Here is a 27,855-nt window from a genome sequence, read left to right on the forward strand (position 1 = left end):
TAGTCTCTCCCGCTATGGTTTTCCTTACTATATCTCTCATTTTTTTCTTTCATACTGTCTTGATAATGTGTCCCTCTTTTTTCTCACTTCTTCTCTCACTTCTTCTCTCTGTGATCCCTCACTCTTCCCACTTCCTCTCTCTGTGATCCCTCACTCTTTCCTCTTGTCTCTTCCTCTCTCTGTGATCCCTCACTCTTCCCTCTTTTTCATCTCGCAATGTTATTGCTCATTAGCTCTGAATCACTCTTTCTATAACACCTTCTTTCTTCACATTTCTCTTTCTGACAGACCATGTTTGTGGCTTTGAGGACAAGCACATCTGTGGTTTCTCCCAGGACCGGGGCGACAATTTTGATTGGACAAGACAGAACCACCTGACACAGAACCCCAAGCGTTCATCCAATACCGGCCCAGAGATGGACAGGAGTGGCACCAAAGAAGGTAGGTTACACTCTTAGATGTAAAGGAGCCTGGAATAACTTTTTGATGTTCTAAAAATGGCCACAAAGGGGGACCCTTCCCAGGTCACAAAGGTTTCTCGAGAAACTCCTCTTAACAGGTTCTTCGAGGAACTCCTGTGACATGATGCATATCTTTTCTCAAAATACGCATATACTGAGCTGCCTGTGTAAATGTTCAGACAGGAAACCTTTTTGTGATGGAAGGGGTAAAAATGTTTACATTTTTAAGAATATATTGTAGCAGTAGCATATCAGAAGACGTGAGGCATGGCCTAACGTGAGGCATGGCCATGGTTCATCATATAAAGTTTGTACACTACAAATACAAAATGTCCTTGAATGTTTATCAATATTACACATGCTAATATAATATTAGCATTGCTGATTACATAGAGCCCCATGACAGTCATCCAAAATGCAATGACCTCTTTATATAGTAATAAAGTGTTAGTTACTCCAACATTGGGATTTGCATTGGCTCTTGAGGAACTGACACAAGTCTTTAAGCCTCATTGAAGCTACAAAACTGTTAGTGTTCAACCTTAACCTTAATGTAAAGCCTCTGAGGGGATTTTGTTGTGGGGAATCTTCAGAATGGATAATGATTAGCAACCTTTATTCTCATTTTCAAGTGTGGAGCTGCAGCATTTCTGATCTAGGATCAGGTCCCCCCTTTTATTGTTGATGGCTTAAAAGGCAACACTGATCAGCACTCCTACTATTAGACACTTTGGTATATGGGCCCAGGTCTTTTGAGCAGTAATGATCCAAAAAGGACCTAAAACTTACTCACAGAAACTTTTGACACAGGGCCGATGAGAATATACTAAAGTAGGTACACATTATTTCATAGCACTTACAATTCTCATACCTATTTGTGGCATGCAGAATTCACAATGATTTACAGATAAACCCACATATAAAAGGGGACCAAATCCTCTGTCTCCCCTCTACCACCCATCTAGGTTGCTACATGTACATTGAGGCCTCTAGTCCCCGGGTCCTGGGGGACACTGCCCGTCTCTTGTCCCCCCTCTACAACGTGACTGCTGCCAGGGGCCCCAAGGGCTCTGGTCGTCTCCCTTACTGCATATCTTTCTTCTACCACATGAAGGGCAAGCAGACCGGTGAGTACATAAGCCACACCGGTTCAGAAGTAAAAGGTAGTAGCCTTGTCTAAGCTAGAATGTTTCTGCAGCGTGAGGCAGCTTGATGTACAAGTACACCCCCTGGACAGGACGCTTGTTTCGCAGGGCCTTCAAACCTTTTAGGGCTAGGTGTCCCGCAAGCGGTGATACTGGAGTGCACGCAATTCAATAAATAATCATACAAATGATGGATATTAAACATTTAGGTACATGTAAGTGTCTTATATCGGTTGAAAGCTTAAATTCTTATTAATCTAACTGCACTGTCTGATTTACATTAGCTATTACAGTGAAAGCATGCCATTTCCAAGACTGTGTTCCTGTACTAAAACTGATATCTTGTTTGTTTTTGAAATTACAAGCCTGAAACCTTGAACATAGACTGCTGACACCCTGTGGAAGCCATAGGAATTGCATCCAGGGAGCTAATTTCCAGTATGCCCTTATACTTTCCATTGTAAAAGCATGGTCTCTAACGTAGGCTAATGTGATTAGCATGAGTTTTTAAGTAACAAGAACATTTCCCAGGACATATCTGATATGGGCAGAAAGTTCTTGTTGATCTAAATTCTTGTTAATCTAATGGCACTGTCCAATTTACAGTAGCTATTACAGTGAAATAACACCATGCTATTGTTTGAGGAGAGTGCACAATTATTAACTTGAAAAAAAATTAATAACCCAATTAAGTACTTTTGGGCAGTCTTGATACACCCTTTTGAACAGATAAGCAATGGTTCATTGGATCGGTCTAAAACTGTGCACATACACTGCTGCCATCTAGTGGCCACAATCTAAACTGCACCTGAGCTGGAATAATACATTATGGCCTTCTCTTGCATTTCAAACAAAATGGTACAAAATTGTTTTAAATGCATTTTTTTTGTATTATCTTTTACCAGATCTAATGTGTTATATTCTCCTACATTAATTTCACATTTCCACAAACTTCAAAGTGTTTCCTTTCAAATGGTGTCAAGAATATGCATATCCTTACTTCAGGTCCTGGCCTACCGGCAGTTAGATTTGGATACATGTATGTAATTTTTGGTGAACATTAAAAAAAAGATTAAAAACCTTTTTTTAAGTGCAGGGTCTCGTGCCTGTGGGGACCTGTACCAATTTAACCCCTGAGTGTACATAGACATGCACATACACATATACATGCATGGACGCACACACACACACACACACACACACACACACACACACACACACACACACACACACACACACGCACGCACGCAAATAGCCAGACATACACCATACACATACGCACGCAGCACAAACACACACATACACACAGACAAATGTTCAAATTTACGTGCACACACATACACAGGGCAGACTGGCATAGCCCTTGCTGCTGCCGTGAGACAGTCTCCCTAGTCAAGACAAAGTGGGCATGCTTACTTTATCATTGTCTTACTTGGACTGGACAGGAGACGGCAATAGGCATATAAGGACATAGATAGATGGGACAATAAGGACATAGGGTGTATTTGACATCTGTCTGTCAGGTGTGTGTCCCTGCATGCATGTGTATGTACTCCTCAAAAGCAGGTAGTGGTGGTACGAGAAGGGGGCAGAGGGGTTGTCGCTGGTTGATTTACAAAAGGGGGCATGATGCAATCAGTCACTGGGGAGGTGGTACATCATAGCGCATGCTATCGGACGGGTTTATCGAGTACATAGATCTTGTGGCACACTTCATCCATGTCAACAACCTGGACCTGCTGATTTATGAGTGTGGAGGATCTGAGTGTGTTAAAACAAAGCTGTGTGTGTGTGTGTGTGTGTTGTGTGTTCCCCTTGGAACCATTGTCCCCCCATCACTCTACAGGTACTCTAATTGGTGTAGTTAGAGGTGTTCACTCTGCAGAAAATAAAGTGATTCTAATCTATTATATTATAGAGGAGGGGTTGTATCTGTTGTGTAGGGAAGTTTAGGAGTAAAACCGATGCCTAGATCCCAAATCGATCACAACCTCTTAACCTCTTAATTCTGTTAACGGATGCACACCTCGCTTCCAGTTCCTCAGTCCTGCAAATCTTTAATTGGCATTGAATCTCTCTGTCGATCTCTCTTTATCCCTCCCTCCATTCTCAAATTGTTTAATTAGTCGTTGCCCACCGTCTGCCCCCGAACCCTCACCCAGACCACTCAACACAATTTCTCCCTTTCCTTATTCTCTCATTCTCCCTCCCTGCTATCTCTCTCCCTTCCGCACTAGCTCGGTCTCTTCTGAATGGCTGCCCGTTGGCAGACCAGACACCAAAATATCCTCCCTCCCTGCTATCGCTCTCCCTTCCGTACTACCTCGGTCTCTTCTGAATGGCTGCCCGTTGGCAGACCAGACACCAAAATATCCTCCCTCCCTGCTATCTCTCTCCCTTCCGCACTACCTCGGTCTCTTCTGAATGGCTGCCCATTGGCAGACCAGACACCAAAATATCCTCCCTCCGTGCCGAGGCATTATCGACTCACTTCTCAAGAGTAATGCTTTTTTAATAAGGGCTGACTCTTTAAGTCAGACTGCCATGACCCTAGAAGACAAGGAAGATCAGCTGTTCAAAATGGAAGTGGAGAGACAGTAGTCCATTAATCCCGGCCCTTATTTTAGAGGGAATTCCCCTACACTCTTAGAATTATTATTATTCACCTTTATTTAAACTGGGAGTCACATTGAGATACAACTATTTTGCCAGAGAGCCCTGTATACGTTTACAAATAAAACCTAATACATAAATAAAACACAACAGCCCTACATAAACATGACAAATTAAACGCACTATAATAAAACACATTATACACAACATTAAACATATTTAAGAAAAGCAATTGCATTCTGTAACATAAAAGCCTGAAAGGCAACCGAATATCTAATTGCATGAATTATGTGTATTGTTCCACGCATAAGAGTCCTAAAATCGTCCCCGGTGATAAAAAGTATTGCTGAATGGAATAAACAGAGGCTGCCACATGCACATAAATAATGTCTGAATAGCTAATTTCACGGAGAACAATCTTCCTTCTATTTTCAGAACTGAACCAGGATTTATTTCTATATAAAAAACAATCATAGATCTTAGCTTTGTCAAGTTTTCAATTTGTGTTTTAAAAGGCAACTTGTCATCAATCCAGATACCCAAGTACTTGTCGTGAGAAACTTGCTCAATTTGGGCTCCAATTGGAGTGCAAATACGCAAGTCCCTAGGGTAAACATTACGATACCTAGAGAACAGCATAAACTTAGTTTTATTTGCATTTAACATCATTTAAGATCAGAAAGTGATTTTGGGATTGAGTCAAAACCATGCTGAAGGTCTTGAATGTTCTGCAGCACTGAAGAGGAGCAGGAATGAATAACTGTGTCAGCTGCGTAGAGATGAATGTTATAGGTGCTAACAGTATTTCCAATATCATGTATATATAGTGGGGCAAAAAAAGTATTTAGTCAGCCACCAATTGTGCAAGTTCTCCCACTTAAAAAGATGAGAGAGGCCTTTAATTTTCATCATAGGTACACTTCAACTATGACAGACAAAATGAGAAAAGAAATCCAGAAAATCACATGGCTGACTAAATACTTTTTTGCCCCACTATGTTTTACTTAATACTTATTTTTCTTAAACTGCCTTGTTGGTTAAAGGCTTAACCTGTTCTATTCAGCACATGTGATAAATTAAATTTGATTTAATTTCATGTTTGGTGGGCCACGATACATTTTAATTTAGCCAACCATGTCTTACCCTGCTCTGAGTGGGTGCGATGTTTATTCATGCACATGAATGTTTGCAAGTAGAAGTTGTGTTTATTTAATTCAATGAATTGTTTCCTTTGTTCATATTTCCCGGGTAATCTTCAAGTTCCGTGTGTCTGTGTCCTATGTATGTCCCTGTCATTTTTGTAGTGCATCATAAGGGAGCACTCGTCTCAGTTCACATTGAAAAGGCTGCGCTCCACGCTTTTGAGTTAGAACTTTGAACTTTGTTCCATGTATTAATGGTGTTGAAATATCATGAATAGTCATTAAGTCTAATTAAGATGAATGCACCAATGTAGCAATGGATGTGGAAATGGCTTTTTACATTGTAGAACCAGTTTATCAGTTGTAATTGCAAATTGGGTAATTGTATGGTCCTGGGGTCCTACCTGTTTGAGCTCCTGTTAGACAGACTCGGTTTGGTTTCTCAAGGGGAGTCTGTACAGTTTTGCCCTCGACCTGTTTTCGTTCAGAAAGGACAAGCTATTTCTTTTCCTGCTATTTCTTGAGTATATTTGTTAAATCTACTTGTATATTTTGTGTGATATGATGCTTTCACCATTGGATCACCAAGACCTGTAAATAAATCTACACTCTGAGCACTTACAACTGATACAAGGTCCCTATTTTACAATTACATTTGCTAATCAAAATGTGTTCAAATAAAATAAATGGAAAGGGCTGTCTGGTCATAGGTAATAGACAAGATGTGTAGTTAAACAAGTCTTTGCATGTGTAGTTTCTTTTTTTTACTTGACATGAGACTTGAATTGAAAACTTGTGACTCGCCTTCAGACACAAACCTTGTGACTCGAATAATAGTGACTTGGTCCCACCTTTGCTGCATTCAAAGTAAACACTGCTGAGATGGAGGATCTTCAGCAGTTCGGATTGAATACTGGCCTTGATTGCTGATTACAGCTCATTACGTAGCGCTTGGTATGACTACTAAGTCTGAAAACGTCTGAGAAACTTGACACTTCTTCTTTACTGGCCTTGTTAATAAGTTCAAAGGCAACAGGAAGAAAGGTCCTGTTTGGCTCAGTCGGTACAGCATGACGCTTGCATGCCAGGGTTGCGGTTTTGATTCCCATGGGGGACCAGTTCAAAAAAGTATGAAAATGCATGCACTCTGGATAAGAGTGTCTGCTAAATGACAAAAATGTAAAGATACGCATTATTATAACAAGTTAGAACAGGGCAAGCTGCCAGTGGACTACAGTATTGTGTGGCCAGACACCCCATTCACATGGTAAGAGAGGTTACAAAAGCTGGTGCCGTGCCAATCTCCCACTCCTATTCAATCTTTGTCACGATATCCCATGATATACAGTATTTCAGCATAAGAGAGAGATGGCCATATATATTCATAATCGCTACTCTGTTCTATTTATATCTTCTGTGTCCTTCAGGCAGCAGGAATATGCAATCCCATGAGGCCTGTGTCGAGCCGCATGCAACATGGCTAATGATAATAACAACAATTCTGCATTTCATCTGTGGAAAACCCATTTCTCAGGAACTGAAGTGCTAGATAACAAATTGAGTGACTCTTAATAGTGTTGACAACTGCTGGAGGAATGCAACGATTCAGCTCCTGGGGTGGAAGGAGTGGGGTGAGGGAGTGTCAGAGTTAGTGTCACTATAGCAACTAGGCTCTCTTTCTCGCTTTCTTTCTCCCTCTCATGGTTTTCTTTCCTTTTCCATCTTTCTCTCCAATTCCTAGTCCTGTTTGTCCTTCCTTCTCCCTCTTTCTTTCTCCACACTTCTCTCTCCATCCCCTCCATCTCTCCCTCTATTTTAGAAGCGGTGATTAACAAAAAGTGATAAACATTGTGATGATTCCTCGGCAGTCCTGCGGCTGTCTCTCTTTCTCTCTCTCTGGGCTAACCAGATCTGTACAATTGTTTTAATGGATCCAAAGCTCATTAAATGTTGTTTAATGCTGCCGCTGATCCCAAAGAGGGAAAATGAGGTTGCGGGAGACACAGAAACATGGCTTATGGGTAATTAAGAGGGAGAGTGAGGTGAGGATAGAGGGAGAAAGACAGACAGACAGAGGATGAGTGAGTGAGGGTGTCACGGCCTGATCTGTTTCACCTGTTTCCACCCCCCTCGAGAAGTCACCCATTTTACCCACTTATCCCCTGGGTATTTATATCTGCGTTTTCTGTCTGTCTGGGCCAGTTTGTCTTGTTTGTTCAAGTCAACCAGCGTTTTGTCTCAGCTCCTGCTTTTCCCCAGTCTCTTTTTTTTCTAGTCCTCCTGGTTTTGACACTTGCCTGTCCTGACTCTGAGTCTGCCTGCCGTCCTGTGCCTTTGCCCTTGCTCTGGATTACCAACCTCTGCCTGAACTGACCCTGGGCCTACCTGCCGTCCTGTACCTTAGCCCCACTAATCTGGATTATCGACCCCTGCCTGCCTTGACCTGTCGTTTGCCTGCCGCTGTTGTTGCAATAAACATTGTTACTTCAACACAGTCTGCACTTGGGTCTTATCTGAAACCTGATAGAGGGAGGCAGTGAGTGAATCTGTGAATCCTCTCCTCTACCAAGTCGCTCAGAGGGCCCTGCATTTTCACGTGTTGCTGACGAAACTCAGAGGGTAACTTCCAGAGAGTGGCGAGGGGATCAATAAACCCATCAACTATGGGACACACTCGTGACTTGAATGATGTTTCACTTTTAAATAATAATAAAATGAACATGAAATTCACACTAACAAATCCCCCTGTTGTTTTACAAGATATTAACCTCAGTAACAGTTAAACATTTCATTTGGGAGTTATTTCATCTGTTACATATGTCAAGTCTCAAAATCAAATAAATGCAAGTGACATATAATTAGGCAAACCTCTCAATACTTTTTTATCAAATTGGCCAAATTTCAAACATACCGCGGTGTCGGGATAGCACTTCGCTCTGACGCATGCAGCCTTGCCGGCTTTGGCCAACGTGGTTGTCGAAGGGTCTAATTCAGCCTCTCCCAAACTCGGTCCTCTGCACCCCAAGGGGTGCATGTTTAGTTTTTTCCCCTGACACTACACAGCTGATTGAAATGATCAAAGCTCGATGATTAGTTGATTATTTCAATCAGCTGTGTAGGGCTAGGGCAAAAAGACAAAACGTGCACCCCTTGGAATCCCGAGGACCGAGTTTAGGAAACCCTGGGCTAATTAGCCCCTACCCCAGGGTTTTCCAAACTCAGTCCTGGGGCCCCCCTGGGTGGAAGTTTTGGTTTTAGCCTTGCACTAGACAGCTGATTCAAATAATCAAAGCTAATCAAAGCTTGATGATGAGTTGATTAGGGAGAGATTTGAGATTCAGCCACTGGGATTCAGCCAGTGAGTGAGTGAGTACTGAATTGAAGTCTCCACACTTCTCCAAAAGTGTGTACTTATTCAGTAACCCCATGCATTCAAAAGCATTGGATTGGTACTTACCGGTCCTGAGGATCTCAGTTTTTTAATGGAGTTATCAATCAGACACTTATCAGACCAACATGCCAGGATAGGTCAAAGTTAACTGAACATGCTAAGTCACACTTGGTTTTCAGACACACTCCAACAACCAACCACCATGGGAGGGGTTCAACTTTAAAGGTCAACAGTCAAAAATCATGTTTTTCATGAAATGTGACGATATTTGGATAAAACCAGATCAAAGTATGACAAATGACTGCTTCTACATTGATAAAGTTTGATTATAAAGTTACTGGTCCCCTCCCCCACGTCAAATACTTGGATTCAGGAGGCGGGATTATTACAAAGAGAGGGTGACATCCCCTTAAATCAAATTGTAATACACCAATGGTTACATTATATTCTCTTAACTAATTTAAGTAAATACAGCAATTTTCCTCATCCATTTATACAGAACATCAAAATCAAAACAAATTGTATTGGTCACATACATGTGTTTAGCAGATGTTATTGTGCGTGTAGAGAAATGCTTATATTTCTAGCTTGGGCGGTGCAGTTGCCATACCAGGTGGTGATACAGCCTGACAGGATGCTCTTAATCTGTAAATGTTGTGAGGGTTTTAGGTGCCGAGCCAAAGTTCTTCAGCTTCCTGAGGTTGAAGAGGCGCTGTTGCGCCTTTTTCACCACACCGTCTGTGCGGGTGGACCATTTCAGTTTGTACGCCGAGGAACTTGAAGCTTTCCACCTTCTCCACTGTGGTCCCGTCGATGTGGATAGGGGGGTGCTCCCTCCCTGTTTCATGAAGTCCACGATCAGCTCCTTTGTTTTGTTGATGTTGCATGAGAGGTTATTTTCCAGACACCACACTGCCAGGGCCCTCACCTCCTCCCTGTAGGCGGTCTCGTCATTGTTGCTAATCAAGCCTACTACTGTTGTGTCGTCTGCAAACTTGATGATTGATTTGGAGGCGTGTGTGGCCACGCAGTCATGGGTGAACAGGGAGTACAGAAGGGGGCTGAGCACACACCCTTGTGGGGCCCCATTGTTGAGGATCATCAAAGTGAAGCTGTTGCTTCCTACCTTCACCACCTGGTGGTGGCCCGTAAGGAAGTCCAGGACCCAGTTGCACAGGGCGGGGTTCAGACCCAGGGCCCCAAGCTTGGAGGGTACTATGCTGAGCTATAGTCAATGAACAGCATCCTTACATAGATATTCTTCTTGTGCAGATGGGACAGGGCAGCGTGCAGTGCGATGGCGATTGCATTGTCTGTGAATCTATTGGGGCGGTAAGAAAATTGATGTGGTTCTAGGGTGTCAGGTAAAATAGAGGTGATATGATCGTTTACTAGTCTCTCAAAGCACTTCATGATGTCAGAAGTGAGTGTTACGGGGCGATAGTCATTTAGTTCAGTTACCTTTGCTTTCTTGGGTACTGGAACAATGGTGGCCATCTTGAAGCATGTGGGACAGTAGACTGAGATAGGGAGAGATTGAACATGTCTGTAAACACTCCAGCCAGCTGGTCTGCGCACGCTCTGAAGACGCGGCTAGGGATGCAGTTTGGGCCGGCAGCCTTGAGAGGGTTAACATGCTTAAATGTCTTACTCACATCGGTCACGGAGAAGGAGAGACCACAGTCCTTGCTAGCGGGCCACGTCGGTGGAACTGTGTTATCCTCAAAGCGGGCGAAGAAGGTGTTTAGCTTGTCTGGAAACAAAATGTTGGTGTACGTGGAATATACACAGCTGTCACTATAACCGAAGAGAATCGTCTTGGGCGGTAATACGGTTGGCATTTGATTGTGAGGTATTCCAGGTCGGGTGAACAAAAGGACTTGAGTTCCTGTGTTATCACAATCACACCATGAGTTATTAATCATGAACCATACACCCACGCCCTTCTTCTTCCCAGAGAGATATTTATTCCTGTCTGCGTGATGAACTGAGAACTCAACTTGCTGTACGGACCCAGACAGTATATCCCGAGAGAGCCATGTTTCCATGAAACAGAGTATGTTACAATCCCTGATGTCTCTCTGGAAAGAGACTCTTGCACTGAGCTTGTCTACGTTAATATCCAGACTGAATATTAGCGAGTAATTGTAAACTCTTAGAGCTCCCCCCCTACTTTGTGCAATTTCCGCCTGAAGACATACCCAAATCTAACAGCCTGTAGCTCAGGCACAGAACCAAGGATATACATATTCTTGGTACCATTTAAAAGACAACACTCTGAAGTTTGTGTAAATGTGAGTTGAATGTAGGAGAATATAACACAATAGATCTGTTTTAGATAAAACAATGAATAAAACATACTTTTTTTATTTTTATATCATCATCTTTAAAATGAACAAGATAAAACAAACACTCAGATAGGATGATGGGGACAATTTCAGTGAAAAACATAAGAGGGCAACAGTGCTTGTGCAAAGTTTCAGAATGATAACTTCCAAAATGAGTGTGCTACATGACATTTATCATGAAGTCATACAGGTGTCCCACACAAGTAGCCCAAATGTACCCAAGTGGCCAAATTGGTGAAGGTATACATTATGAAACAAATAACCATATACAAAATACCAAAATGGTATTCTAACACACCCCCCCCCAAAAAAAAAAAAAATTTTTAAAGAAAAATAAATGGAAAAAAAAATTGGGGAAAAAAAGAATTATTGATAAAAATAAATATACAGTGCCTTGCGAAAGTATTCGGCCCCCTTGAACTTTGCGACCTTTTGCCACATTTCAGGCTTCAAACATAAAGATATAAAACTGTATTTTTTTGTGAAGAATCAACAACAAGTGGGACACAATCATGAAGTGGAACGACATTTATTGGATATTTCAAACTTTTTTAACAAATCAAAAACTGAAAAATTGGGCGTGCAAAATTATTCAGCCCCTTTACTTTCAGTGCAGCAAACTCTCTCCAGGAGTTCAGTGAGGATCTCTGAATGATCCAATGTTGACCTAAATGACTAATGATGATAAATACAATCCACCTGTGTGTAATCAAGTCTCCGTATAAATGCACCTGCACTGTGATAGTCTCAGAGGTCCGTTAAAAGCGCAGAGAGCATCATGAAGAACAAGGAACACACCAGGCAGGTCCGAGATACTGTTGTGAAGAAGTTTAAAGCCGGATTTGGATACAAAAAGATTTCCCAAGCTTTAAACATCCCAAGGAGCACTATGCAAGCGATAATATTGAAATGGAAGGAGTATCAGACTACTGCAAATCTACCAAGACCTGGCTGTCCCTCTAAACTTTCAGCTCATACAAGGAGAAGACTGATCAGAGATGCAGCCAAGAGGCCCATGATCACTCTGGATGAACTGCAGAGATCTACAGCTGAGGTGGGAGACTCTGTCCATAGGACAACAATCAGTCGTATATTGCACAAATCTGGCCTTTATGGAAGAGTAGCAAGAAGAAAGCCATTTCTTAAAGCTATCCATAAAAAGTGTTGTTTAAAGTTTGCCACAAGCCACCTGGGAGACGCACCAAACATGTAGAAGAAGGTGCTCTGGTCAGATGAAACCAAAATTGAACTTTTTGGCAACTATACAAAACGTTATGTTTGGCGTAAAAGCAACACAGCTGAACACACCATCCCCACTGTCAAACATGGTGGTGGCAGCATCATGGTTTGGGCCTGCTTTTCTTCAGCAGGGACAGGGAAGATGGTTAAAATTGATGGGAAGATGGGTGGAGCCAAATACAGGACCATTCTGGAAGAAAACCTGATGGAGTCTGCAAAAGACCTGAGACTGGGATGGAGATGTCTTCCAACAAGACAATGATCCAAAACATAAAGCAAAATCTACAATGGAATGGTTCAAAAATAAACATATCCAGGTGTTAGAATGGCCAAGTCAAAGTCCAGACCTGAATCCAATCGAGAATCTGTGGAAAGAACTGAAAACTGCTGTTCACAAATGCTCTCCATCCAACCTCACTGAGCTTGAGCTGTTTTGCAAGGAGGAATGGGAAGAAATTTCAGTCTCTCGATGTGCAAAACTGATAGAGACATACCTCAAGCGACTTACAGCTGTAATCGCAGCAAAAGGTGGCGCTACAAAGTATTAACTTAAGGGGGCTGAATAATTTTGCACGCCCAATTTTTCAGTTTTTGAATTGTTAAAAAAGTTTGAAATATCCAATAAATGTCGTTCCACTTCATGATTGTGTCTCACTTGTTGTTGATTCTTCACAAAAAAATACAGTTTTATATCTTTATGTTTGAAGCCTGAAATGTGGCAAAAGGTCGCAAAGTTCAAGGGGGCCGAATACTTTCGCAAGGCACTGTATATACACATTTACTAAATAACATGGGTAACTATTTACACACTTTTAAGATTTGGAAGACCCTCAGTCCTCTATCAAATCAAATCTATTTATATAGCCCCAGCCTAAAACCCCAAACAGCAAGCAATGCAGGTGTAGAAGCACAGTGGCTAGGAAAAACTCCCTAGAAAGGAAAAAACCCAGGAAGAAACCTAGAGAGGAACCAGGCTATGAGGGGTGGCCAGTCCTCTTCTGGCTGTGCCGGGTGGAGATCACAGTGGTTGTAGAGGGTGCAACAGGACAGCACCTCAAGAGTAAAAATGAACAGTTTAGGGTTCAATAGCCGCAGGTAGAACAGTTGAAACTGGAACAGCAGCAAGGCCGGGTGGACTGTGGACAGCAAGGAGTCATTATGGCAGGTAGTCCTGAAGCATGGTCCAAGGGCTCAGGTCCTCCGAGAGAAAGAAGGAGAGAAAGAGAGAGCAGACTTAAATTCACACAAGACACCGGATAAGACAGGAAAAGTACTCCAGATATAACATACTGACCCTAGCCCCCACCCACTTTGCCATATAACCCCACCAACTTTGCCAAAACTCTAGACAATATTCTGCTGCTGATGCCAGATGCCATAGCAGTCTCTTTCTGATGTAAAGCAGAGGGTCACTGAGCATGTGGTGCATGTGATGGGAGAATTCATCTTGCAAACAACACAGCAACGCCTCCATGCTGTGCCCTTTTGGCCCTTAGGCACATCCATGCCTGCACAAATATATTTGGGCAGATGAACACTTGTGGCAGGAGCAGAAGGGACAGGGCTTGGTGCAGTGGTGCTGTAGCCAGCAAGCTCCTTGATGCTCCCGCTAATTTTATATAAAATGAAATGGGTAAAGTACACGTTAGCTAGTCATTGTGAGTGAGGGTCTGTTTGTTTGTATGAGAACGACCATAGCTTTGTCTGTGTGTGTGTGTATATATATATATATACACACCATTTATATATATATATACCATTTCATATAAAATGGTATTGTGTAGAATGCAAACCCATTTTATATAAAATGGCATTGTGTAGAATGCAAACCCATACATCTCACCACAGCCAGCATGCTTCCTCCAATCAGTCTACATTAGAGGGAGCATCAAGGAGCTTGCTGGCTACAGCACCAAGCACTGTCCCTTCTGCTCCTGCCACAAGTGTTCATCTGCCCAAATATATTTGTGCAGGCATAGATGTGCCTAAGGGCCACAGACCCTCACTCACAATGACTAGCTAAAGTGTACTTTACCCATTTAATTTTATATAAAATGGTATTGTGTAGAATGCAAACCCATACATCTCAACACAGCCAGCATGCGTCCTCCAATCAGTCTACATTAGCGGGAGCATCAAGGAGCTTGCTGGCTACAGCACCACTGCACCAAGCCCTGTCCCTTCTGCTCTTGCCACAAGTTTTCATCTGCCCAAATATATTTGTGCAGGCATGGATGTGCCTAAGGGCCAAAAGTATATATATACACACACAGACATAGGCTATGGTCGTTCTCATACAAACAAACAGACCCTCACTCACAATGACTAGCTAACGTATACTTTACCCATTTCATTACATCTTTATATATTGCAAATAAAATGTAAAAACAATCACAAATAATATTTTATATTAATTTCAAACAACGGCATTAGCATGAGAGCAACTTACCAGTCCAAAACAATGTCCTCTCCGTTCAAAAAATATGCCTCAGTTTCAGTCTTCAAAATGGAGTCTTCAAAAAAGCAGATCTGTCTCAATTTCACGATGAATTTCCTCTAAAATTGTTTCTACATTCGTATATCTAGTCTTAGAATTAGTTTTCCTTGACTTATTCGCCATGATGTTTGATAAATAAACAGCTGAATATTCAAGTCGCCGAAATACTGCGTGCGTAATAAGCTTTGCTCCTTCGCGGTGGAATTGGCAATGGCGAAAGAACGGTCCTTACGCCAGCGTTCAATGGAAAGGTATGTCTTACAACAAAGAATCATGGGATATTGCCGTTTACCTCTGCTCATTGGCTATCTACCCAGCTAGATTTCAAGACGATCAGTGGTCATTGGGTTAAAAGACAGTCGATCAACGAGACATTAAATATTATACAGCCAATCACACATCTAGTTTTATTAAAAATATTAAAAGGCATACATCTATTTTTCTTAGAAATATTTCTTGTTATCAAAAAACCACCTAACAGAAACCAATACTTGCATTCACACCGACTGTTTTAGGCCTACATCAGAATTCTTATCAGGATTTTCGTTACAATCTTCATCAAAGAAACAGTCTAACATCAAAACAAGATACAACCTAAAATCTCTAAACATCAAAAATGGTCTTATAGGTTCCTCACATGTGAAGGATCCGGATTCATTAATCTACTAGGTCTAAGGCATATATTCATCATTGCACTGGTCAGAGCTTGGAATCAGTCCATATCTCACCATCTGTTGTCTCATTGATTTCTCCAGAGTCCTGGAAAAGAGAACCTTTCACACTGGAATCATCCGCACAAAACGAACACAGTCACACAGGTGAAGGTAGCCCACAATAAGGTGACCATGACATTTTTCCATTTTACAAACAAACTGTCAATCCAATTAGTCAGAGAAGTGTCCACCCCAGAGTTTTCTGCCAGCTCGTGAGCTAGGGTGGTTAAACCAGCCAGGGCCTTGGTCACTGATCCATCCGGAGCTGTGTCATCGGGGGTTGAAATTACAACATTCTGCTCAGAATCTAATACACCCCCCACCCTTTTCAGCCAGTAACATATCTAATGCGACTCTATTCTGCCAAGCCATCAGGCTGGTCGCTTTAGTCTGCGCTGCCAATCCTTTTATTGCATCTCAGATATAATTGATGAAGCCCTGTTGATTATAATAAATATAACTGATCCAGTCCACATTCTTATTGAGAGTGAACCACCAGAAAATACTTGACTCTAATCCTGCTAAGATCTGATTTCTTGCTTGCTTTGTACCTCCCCGTGGAACCCCAATGTTATCAATATATACTCTCTTGTCAAAAGACCCAGATGGAGTACTTATTTTTTCCCGCTTGGCCAACTTCATGTCATGGTGTTGAATGAGTGTGAAAGGCATTCCCAATGCACGGGAGCGCATAGGCCTGTCCAATCTGTAGGTAAATTTAGCCATAACATCATTCCCCCACACAACCACCAGATGTCAGCCCTGGGCCACTTTATCTTATTGAAATCCCCAGGGCTCAACCAGCCTGTCAGATCACTCATAGTCTCATCAGTAGTAACATTCTCTGTCCTATTGCAGGTACTAACTTCCCCTATATATTTCCCATAAGTACTGTACCCGGCCAAACAGTAAAAGTCTCCTCCTGCCACTGTAAAGGGAGGAAGCCTCGATTTAAGGGGACCCTGTGAATATAAATAGTGCAGATAAATGCAATTGTCATTATCTGGCATTCCTGCTATCATGAACAGCTTTACCATACAGGCCATTCCTCTAGGTGAATTAACTCCATTAAAACGTTAGCTTTCTGACATGGCACATATTGCACTTTTACTTTCTTCTCCAACACTTTGTTTTTGCATTATTTAAACCAAATTGAACATGTTTCATTATTTATTTGAGGCTAAATTGATTTTATTGATGTATTATATTAAGGTAAAATAAGTGTTCATTCAGTATTGTTGTAATTGCCATTATTACGAATCAATTTTTAAAAAATTGTCAGTTTAATCAGTATCTGCTTTTTTTGGTCCTCCAATAATCGGTATCGGCGTTGAAAAATCATAATTGGTCGACCTCTACTCTGTACATGGATGTAGATATTCCATAAAAAATCTGCCGTTGCCAGCTACAATAGTCATTTACAACATTAACAATGTCTACACTGTATTTCTGATCAATTTGATGTTATTTTAATGGACAAAAAATGTGCTTTTCTTTCTAAAACAAGGACATTTCTATGTGACCCCAAACTTTTGAACGGTAGTGTACATAACATGAGCAAGTCTACTTCTGGTAAGCTTCCCAGTAAAGCATTAAAAACAGTCAAGCAACCCAGAAAAGTGCTGAAGGTAGCCCATATTAACATATGTGGACTAAGAAACAAGGTTCATGAAGTCAATAATTTACTTGTACCATGTGGCATTCATATTCTGACTATCCCTGAAACTCACTTAGACATTACCTTTGATGATGCAGTGGGAGCAATACATGGTTATAACATCTACAGAATATACAGAAATGCCAATGGGGTGGTATTCTGAACCACATTCCTGTTAACTTTTTATGGCTGCAGGGGCAGTATTGAGTAGCTTGGATGAAAGCTGCCATTATCAAACTGCCTGCTCCTCAGTCATAGTTGCTAATATGTGCTTATTATTATTAGTATTGGATAGAAAACACTCTGAAGTTTCTAAAACTGTTTGAATTATGTATGTGAGTATAACAGAACTCATATAGCAGGCAAAAACCTGAGAATTCCACTTCCTGTTTTTTGTGGCAGATTTTCAACCAAGGTCTCATTGAAATTACACCGGGATGTGGATGAGTTCTCACTTCCTACGCCTTCCACTATATGTCAGCAGTCAATAGAACTTTGTCTGATGACTCTAATGTGAATGGAGGTCGATTGACACAGGAAATAGTCACCACAGCCATGAGTGGACCATGCTTTCACCAGGCGCATTCACAGGGGAAGGACTTACGTTCCACCGCTCATCTGAAGTAATTATAATTCTCCGTTTGGAACGTTATTCAAGATAAATGTAAACAACATTCTAAAGATTGATTCAGTACATCGTTTGACATGTTTCTACAGACTGTTATGGAACTTTTGGACAATTCGTCACGTTATAGTGGACCCGCTTTGTGACTTTAGAATTGTTTACCAAACGCGCTAACCAAAGTAGCTAATTGGACATAAATAACAGACATTTTTTAACAAATCAAGCATTTATTGTGGACCTGGGATTTCTAGATCTGCATTCTGATGAAGTTCATCAAAGGTAAGGAAACATTTATCATGTATTTTCTGGTTTCTGTTGACTCCAACATGGAGGCTAATTTGGCTACTGTTCTGAGCGCCGTCTGAGATTATTGCATGGGTTGCTTTTTCCGTGAACTTTTTTTGAAATCTGACACAGCGGTTACATTAAGGAGAGGTATATCTATAATTCCATGTGTATAACTTGTATTATCATCTACATTTATGATGAGTATTTCTGTTGAAACAATGTGGCTATGCAAAATCACTTGATGTTTTGGAACTAGTGAATCTAACGCGCCAATGTAAACTCCAATTTTTTTATATAAATATGAACTTTATCAAACAAAACATGCATGTATTGTGTAACATGAAGTCCTATGAGTGTCATCTGATGAAGATAATTCAAGATTAGTGATTAGTTTTATTTTTATTTATGCTTTTTGTGAATGTTATATTTTGCTGGAAAATGGCTGTGCTTATTGTGGTTTGGCGGAGACCTAACATAATCGTTTGTAGTGCTTTCGCTGAAAAGCCTATTTGAAATCGAACACTTTGGTGGGATTAACAACGAGAATTGCTTTAACATATGTTTTAGGAATTGTAATTATGAGATTTCTGTGGTTCAAATTTGGCGCCGTCTATTTTCACTGGCAGTTGTCATATCGATCCCGATACCGGGATTGCAGCCATAACAGGTTTTAAGCTTAGAGAGGATCTCATAACTTAAGGATCTGACCCTTTTTTATATTTTCAACTAAAATGACGTACCCAAATCTAACTGCCTGTTGCTCAGGACCTGAAGCAAGGATATGCGTATTCTTGATACCATTTAAGAATGATGGAGGCCACTGTGTTCTTGGGGACCTTCAATACTGCAGAAATGTTTTGGTACTCTTCCCCAGATCTGTGCCTCGACACAATCCTGTCACGGAGCTATACGGCTAATTCCTTTGACATCATGGCTTAGTTTTTGCTCTGAAATGCACTGTCAACCTGAAATGCACTGTCAACCTTATATAGACAGGTGTGTGCCTTTCCAAATCATGTCCAATTAGTTGAATATACCACAGGTGTACTCCAATCAAGTTGTAGAAACATCTCAAGGATGATCAATGGAAACAGGATTCAACTGAGCTCAATTTTTAGTCTCATAGCAAAGGGTCTGAATAGCAATTTCCAAATTCCTGAAGGTACCACGTTCATCTGTACAAACAATAGTACGCAATCATAAACAACATGAGACCACGCAGCCGTCATACCGCTCAGGAAGGAGACGATTTCTGTCTCCTAGAGACACTTTGGTGTGAAAAGTGCCAATCAATCCCAAAACAAAAGCAAAGGACCTTCTGAAGATGCTGGAGGAAACAGGTTCAAAAGTATCTATATCCACAGTAAAACGAGTCCTATATGTACATAACCTGAAAGGCCGCTCAGCAAGGAAGAAGCCACTGATCCAAAACTTCCATAAAAAAAGCCAGACTACGGTTTGCAACTGCACATGGGGACAAAGATCGTACTTTTTGGAGAAATTTCCTCTGGTCTGATGAAACAAAAATAGAACTGTTAGGCCATAATGACCATCGTTATGTTTGGAGGCAAAAGGGGGAGGCTTGCAAGCCGAAGAACACCATCCCAACCAGTATATACAGAAAACAAGTAATGTAAGATAGGTAAACATTATTAAAATGGCAGCCTCTCACAAGCGGTTTTTCAGTCTCTCGGCTTTGATGCACTTGTACTGAACTCGCCTTCTGGATGGTAGTGGTGTGAACAGGCAGTTGCTCGGGTGGTTGTTGTCCTTGATTATCTTTTTGGCCTTCCTGTGACATCGGGTGCTAAGCTCGTAATTTTACAATTGTATTCGTATTTACAGATGGCATACAAGTTTGTTATTAAGGCACATGAAAGATGGCAATTGAGAAGACAAAATGGCTCTCCTGTGAAGTGGGTGGGGAGCATTAACCTGTTTGGGATAGGGGGCAGCATTTTCACGTTTGAATGAAAAGCGTGCCCAGAGTAAAATGCCTGCTACTCAGTCCCAGTTGCTAATATATGCATAGTATTAGTAGATTTTGATATGTTATACTCACAGACATCATTCAAACAGTTTTAGAAACTTCAGAGTGTTTTCTATCCAATAGTAATAATAATATGCATATATTAGCATCTTAGACAGAGTAGGAGGCAGTTCACTATGGGCACGCAATTCATCCAAAGTAAAAATGCTGCCCCCTGTCCCTAAAAAGTTAAGGAGAAGTATTTTTCTAATTCTGTGAATAACACTTGTATCTTATATTAAAGTTTATGATGACTATTTCTGTAAATTGATGTGGCTCTCTGCAAAATCATTGGATGTGTTGGAAGCAAAACATTACTGAACGTAACGAGCCAATGTAAAATGAGATTTTTGGATATAAATATGCACTTTATCGAACAAAACATACATGTATTGTGTAACATGAAGTCCTATGAGTGTCATCTGATCAAAGGTTAGTGATTCATTTTATCTCTATTTCTGCTTTTTGTGAATCCTCTCTTTGGCTGGAAAATGGATGTGTGTGTTTTTGTGACTAGGCTCTGACCTAACATAATCATATGTTGTGCTTTCGCTGTAAAGCCTTTTTGAAATCGGACACGATGGATAGATTAACACGAAGATTATCTTTCATTTGGTGTATTGCACTTGTTAATGTATGAAAGTTACATATTTCAACAAAAAAACATGTAATTTCGCGTGTTGCCTTTTCAGCGGAATGTTGTCGAGGGGTGCCTCTAGCCATAATTAAGCTAGGGAGACAGCCAACCTAATTATGCATTGAATTACCGCTACTACTTGTGCTTAAGAGAACCCAATATATTATTCAGTCTCATATCTAGGCAGCGTGCAGAAACAAAGGGAAGTGCTCTCAGCAGAAAATGAAAATTAACTTCTAATAAACTTAGATTGGGGTACAAAACACAACAGTGAAAATAAACAGAAAATGAACACACACACGCTTGTTTTTCTAGCCTCGTGGCGACCATTTTCCCCCCCTATTTTTCCTTACCCCTAAACCTATCCCTAATTGTAACCCTTACCCTAACTCCTAATTTTAAAATAGCCTTTGTCCTCATGGGGATGTGGGAAATGTCCCCACAAGGATAGAAGAACAAGACCACTCACACACACACACACACACACACACACACACACACACCCCTCCAAAGCCCCTCAATTAGCTCTGTTTTCCCCTCTCTACCCCAACATGTAGGTACCCTGGACGTGTGGCTGAGGGTGAAGAGCATCGCCTCTGTGGACACTAAGGTCTGGAGCCTGATTGGGAACCAGGGTCCTGACTGGAACCAGGCCAACATCATTGTCAACCCCAGCGGACCCTTCCAGGTAAGGCCGTCCACGAGTATGCCTGGACAAAAATGTACCGTATTGACAAAATATTCCAATGACTGCTTTAGATTTCATCGGCATTCTGGAAAAATGTTAATTTGAGTTCAAGAAACTTCCACATCACATTGTAGGGGGATGACTACTAATGTAAAAAATGAAATCAAAAACAATTCTGACAAAATGTTTGCTCACACTTTATTTGGATAGTCCGGATTGTCCAAATAAAGTTTTACCCAAGGTTTTTACAGGACGCCGAAGATTTATGATGAGAATGCGTAATCCACAGAATGTTCAGTGCTTTTTTGTACAAAATAAAGTGATTTGTAAACAAAAACAAATAGCAACATTTAGCAAAAATGTAAATATGTTTTACCAAATGCAGTCGTCCTGCCCATCCCTGGTCATGAGTAAGCCTGATATTCCTGGTTGGCACGCTATGGAGGTCCACTCGGCTCCACAGGAGCCTCAGTTGCACTTTACTCCCACTCATCCCTATGGAGGTCGGGCATGCTGAAGCGCTGACTCAGTGTGCGGTGTGTGTAGTGTGCAGTGATTAGCTCAGGGCTCCATCTCATCTCCCCAGGTCCCCTGTTTGTGCTGAGTCAAGTCTATATAGTGTGTGTGTGTGTGTGTGTGTGTTTGTGTGTGTGTGTGTGTGTGTGTGTGTGTGTGTGTGTGTGTGTGTGTGTGTGTGTGTGTGTTTGTGTGTGTTTGTGTGTGTGTGTGCATGTGTGTGTGTACATCTGTGTCTTATCTGGGTCATTGTAAGAGTTTGGATATATGGCTCTTATGTATGTGTACATACATGCCTGTATTTGAACGTGTGTATTTACAGTAGAGGAACATGCACATATTGCTTTGCCAGTCAGCAACCTGCTAGTTGGAATATCGCAGAATACAAACAAAGTAGTCATTCCTTACTCAAGGCAATCAAACAGGCAAAACGTCACTATAGAGACAAAGTTGAGTAACAATTCATAGGCTCAGATATGAGACGTATGTGGCAGGGTCTACAGAGAATCACGGACTACAAAATAAATACTAGCCATGTTGCGGACAAAGACATCTTGCTTCCGTACAAGCTAAACACCTTCTCTGCCCACTTTGAGGATAACACAGTGCTAACAATGCTGCCCGCTACCAAGGACTGTGGGCTCTCATTCTCTGTGGCCAACGTAAGACATTTAAACGTGTTAACCCTCGCAAGGTTGCGGGGCCAGGTGGCATCCCAAGCCGCGTCCTCAGAGCATGTGCAGACCAACTGGCTGGTGTGTTTACAGACATATTCAGTCTCTCCCTATTCCAGTCTGCTGTCCCCTCCATTGTTCCTGTACCCAAGAATACAAAGGTAACTGAACTAAATAACTATCTCCCCGTAGCATTCACCTCTGTCATCATGAAGTACTTTGAGAGACCAGTCAAGGATCACATCACCTCCATCTTACCTGTCACCCTAGACCCACTTCAATTTGCTTACCGTCCCAATATGTCTACAGACGATGCAATCGGCATCACGCTACACACTGCCCTATCCCATCTGGACAAGAGGAATACCTATGTAAGAAGGCTGTTCATTGACTATAGCTCAGCATTCAACACTATAGTGCCCTCCAAGTCCATCTGTAAGCTCGAGGCCCTGCGTCCGAACCCCGCCCGGTGCAACTTGGTCCTGGACTTCCTGAGGGGCCGCCCCCAGGTGATGAAGGTAGGAAACAACACCTCCACTTCGCTGATCCTCAACACTGGGGCCCCACAAGGGTGCGTTCTCAGCCCTTTCCTGTACTGCCTATTCACCCATGACTGCATGGCCAAGCACGCTGCCAACTCAATCATCAAGTTTCCAGACGACACAACAGTAGTAGGCTTGATTACCAACAATGACGAGACAGCCTACAGAGAGGAGGTGAGGGCTCTGGGACAGAGAGACTAAGCATATTTCTATATGTTACTATCCAAATGTCAGATTAAGACTCTTTTCCTTATTCACACAACTCGCATATCACAGTCACGAAATGCTATTCTCAAACATACCTAATCAATTAGTTGTTTTTCAACAATATTTCAGCCTGCAGGAATATTTCCTAATTTCTATCTCATGATTAGTTCCTAGGATAATGCATCTTTCAATACTTCTAAAATGGGGTACAGGTTTAAAACAAGTACAGGTTTACCTTACTATCTTATACTATATCATACAGATTCCGGATGTTTTAACATTAAATGGCCAAAACTAGTTCACACTGATTCTAGATTTTTAACACTAAATTACCAAACCCAGGGCATACCTGGCTAGTGCATTTAAAATATTTGGAATTCACCACTTCTGAGGATCACTTAGACAGTCACAAAGACACTTTTCAGAATGAGGTCCTTCTTCCCATTGGGTTTCACTAGGTACCGTGCTTCACACAGAACCCACAGTCATCCTGGCCCCTAACCCCTACAAAACGCACCAATCCCAACTGTGATAAATTCAGTGTCAGGACGGCTCTAGGTCGCCCGTAACCGACCAATGACAGGTATCTTTGAGTCGACTAACTCTCAGATCATCCTCCACTGACTCGGCCCTGCTTACACCTCCAACGTGCCCCCCTCACTCAGGAATACATACTCAGAGCCTACATAATAGAGGCTTTTCTTAAAACTCGACTTCAAGTGTCGTTTGCTCATCTCTTTCTTAAAAAAAACTAAGTTTGAGATGTGGTATCGACTCCGCTCGCTGCCTCTCAGATCAAAGGTGGGTCTATCTGCTTCGTTCCCAAAGTGTGGTCTCCCTGAGATCCCAAGTTTGAGGGATCCCTCGTGCACGATTTTCCCAGGTCGTCAGGAGCGGTCACCAAGTGAAGATTTACATCCCATCCTCATTGCCAAATGTGGTGGTTAATTTCTTTACTATCAAATGAGGAGAGACAAACGTATCACACAAGTCAGAGTTATACTTAAAGTCACCATTGGCCTTATGGTGAAATCCCTAAGCGGTTTCCTTCCTCTACGGTAACTGAGTTAGGAAGGACGCCTGTATCTTTGTAGTGACTGGGTGTATTGATAAACAATCCATAGTGTAATTCATATTTTAACCCTGCTCAAAGGGTTATTAAATGTCAGTTTTTATATTATTAGCAATCTACCAATAGGTTAACTTCTTTGCGAGACATTGGAAAACCTCCCTGGTCATTGTAGTTGAATCTGTGTTTGAAATGCACTGCTCAACTGAGGGACCTTACAGATAATTGTACGTGTGGGTACAGAGATAAGGTAGTCATTCAAAATCATCATAAAATCTATTATTGTACACAGAGTGGGTCCATTCAACTTATTATGTGACTTCTTAAACACATTTTTACTCCTGAACTTGTGTAGGCTTGCTGTAACAAAGAGGTTGAACACTTATTGACTTTAGACGTTTCAGTTATACATTTTTCATTAAAAAAAAAACATGATTCCACTTTGATATTATGGGGCATTGTGTGTTGGCCTATGACAAAAAAATATATATATTTAATACATTTTTAATTCAGGCTGTAACACAACAACATTTGGAATAAGTCAACTGATGTGAACACTTTCTGAATCCACTGTAGCTACAGTCCACTTAGCTAGCTAAGGTGAACTCAACTCAGACTGATGGTGGGAGTTAACGTTAGCTTGCTTTCCCGCAGCAGTTTCAATCTTGTGAACTAGTTAATGGCATTTTCTCAACTTTATCAATCAGATGGATAGCTGGCCAATATATTTGTCTTCACAAAACCAACTGTTTTCCCTTGCATCTATAGTTTGCAAGTTGATAGTAAAGAAAGGGTGAACGATAGAGCTAGCTAACTGCTGTGGCAGTGCCAATGGCTAGCCAGGAGTTTGTCTGAAATGTAGACTTACTGTTGAACAACAATTTCCAGTGCAATTAGTCCACTGCCAGTCCTATCAACTGCTTGCTGAACACAGTTGATTGAATAACTTTTCTCCATACATACGGATGATAAACGCGGGTGAAATTAGTGGAAGGGAGGGATTTCGCAGAAGAGTTTCCTTTTGCGAGGGAGGATATTTCACTTATTTCCTTCACACAATGGAAATGACAATTGTTAACGCCATTTCCCCCAGACGTGAAGTGACAACTTCCGCGAGAATTTTACTACTGGGTAACCAAGATTACATCAGTAAATAACATCTTTACTAATGCTGCAGAAATGTGCTTGATAGTAGTATCCAGATTAATCGGATGTAGTGAACACAATATAGTAGCCATGTCTAGGAAAACCAAAGTTCCAAAGGCTGGGCCTAGTATAGTGTAAAAGAGATCATACAATACGTTTTGTAGGTATTCCTATGTTTGATGTAAACAATATCTGTTGGTCCGTGATGTGTACTGAGGAGCAAACAGACACTGCACTTGACACATTTATGAAATTGCTTATTCCAGTTGGTAATAAGCATGCACCCAATAAGAAAATGACTGTAAAAGCTGTTAAATCCCCATGGATTGATGAGGAATTGAAAAATTGTATGTTTGAGATGGATGAGACAAAAGGAGTGGCAAATAAGTCTCTGCACAATCGATTGGCAAACGTATTGCAAATTGAGAAATCATGAGACTAAACTGAATAAAAAGAAGAAGAAACTACACTATAAAACCAAGATAAATTAAATAAAGAATGATAGTAAAAAGCTTTGGAGCACCTGAAATTAAATTCTGAGAAAAAAGGCTAAATCAGCTCCATCATTCACTCCCTGATCTGTTTCACCTGTCCTTGTGCTTGTCTCCACCCCCTTCCAGGTGTCGCCCATCTTTCCCATTATCCCCTGGGTACTTATACCTGTCTTCTCTGTTTGTCTGTTGCCAGTTCATTTTGTTTTGTCAAGCCTACCAGCGGTTTTCCCTCTGTTCCTGTCTCGCCATTGTTCCTGTTTTCTTGTTTTTCCCGGTTGTGACCTTCTCTGCCCACCCTGAGCCTGCCTGCCATCCTGTACCTTTGAACCCACTACTCTAGATTACCGACCTCTGCCTGACCTGAGCCTGCCTGCCGTCCTGTATCTTTGCCCCACTACTCTGGATTATTGACCCCTGCCTGCCTTGACCTGTTGTTTGCCTACCCCTGTTGCTGTAATAAACATTGTTACTTTAACACAGTCTACATTTGGGTCTTAACTGAAACGTGATACATTCATCACAAAACCAACTGATATTGCCAACTACTTTAATGATTTTTTCAATGGCAAGTTTAACAAATTTAGGCATAACATGCCAGCAACACATGCTGACACTACACATCCAAGTATATCTGACCAAATTATGAAAGACAAGCATTGTAATTTTAAATTCTGTAAAGTGAAAAAATTGTCTATCAACAATGACAAGCCACCGGGGTCTGACAACTTGGATGGAAAATTACTGAGGATAATAGTGGATGATAGTGCCACTCCTATTTGTCACATCTTCAATTGAAATCGAATAGAAAGTGTGTGCCCTCAGGCATGGAGGGAAGCAAAAGTAATTCCACTACCTAAGAATAGTAAAACCCGCTTTACTGGCTTATATAACTGACCAAAACAGCCTGTTACCAACCCTAAATAAACTTTTGGAAAAAAATGTGTTTGACCAGATACAATGCTATTTTACAGTGAACAAATTGACAACAAACTTTCAGCAAAGAGGAGGACATAGAGGAGGACATTCAACTAGCAAAGCACTTACATAAATGACTGATTGGTTGAGAGAAATTGATGATAAAAAGATTGTGGGGGCTGTTTTGTGAGACTTCAGTGCGGTCTTTGACATTATCGATCATAGTCTGCTGCTGGCAAAACGTATGTGTTATGGCTTTACACCCCCTGCTATATTGTGGAGTTACCTGTCTATCAGAACACAGAGGGTGTTCTTTAATGGAAGCCTCTCCAACATAACCCAGGTAGAATCAGGAATTCCCCAGGGCAGCTGTCATAGGCCCATTACATTTTTCAATCTTTACTAATGAATTGCCACTGGGTTTGAGGAAAGCCAGAGTGTCTATGTATGCGGATGACTCAACACTATACATGTCAGCTACTACAGCAACTGAAACACTTAAAAAAGAGTTGCAGTTAGTTTCAGAGTGGGTGGCAAGGAATAAGTTAGTCCTAAATATTTCTAAAACTTAAAGCATTGTATTTGGGACATATCATTCACTAAACCTCAACTAAATCTTGTAAACTGATTGTAAACTGTCATGGTCAAAACATGTTGATACAACAGTAGCTAAGATGGAGAGAAGTATGTCTATGATAAGCTGCTGCTCTACTTTCTTGACAGCACTGTCAACAAGGCAGGTCCTACAGGCCCTAGTTTTGTCGCATTTGGACTACTTTTCAGTCGTGTGGTCAGGTGCCACAAAAAAGGGCTTAGGAA

General features: G+C 41.3%; 1 protein-coding gene across 1 annotated transcript in view; it reads left to right on the forward strand.

Moving 5' to 3' along the window:
* Window positions 1-27,855, forward strand: part of LOC139383484 (MAM domain-containing glycosylphosphatidylinositol anchor protein 1-like) — a 297,322-nt gene that overhangs the window by 252,945 nt on the left and 16,522 nt on the right. Inside the window, exons 15-17 of the mRNA XM_071128041.1 lie at window positions 289-441; window positions 1,427-1,588; window positions 21,343-21,473. Coding sequence (XP_070984142.1) covers window positions 289-441; window positions 1,427-1,588; window positions 21,343-21,473 — 446 coding nt within the window. The remainder of the gene's footprint in view (window positions 1-288; window positions 442-1,426; window positions 1,589-21,342; window positions 21,474-27,855) is intronic.

This window comes from Oncorhynchus clarkii, chromosome 25, assembly GCF_045791955.1.
Source record: "Oncorhynchus clarkii lewisi isolate Uvic-CL-2024 chromosome 25, UVic_Ocla_1.0, whole genome shotgun sequence".
In the NCBI taxonomy this organism is placed as follows: domain Eukaryota; kingdom Metazoa; phylum Chordata; class Actinopteri; order Salmoniformes; family Salmonidae; genus Oncorhynchus; species Oncorhynchus clarkii.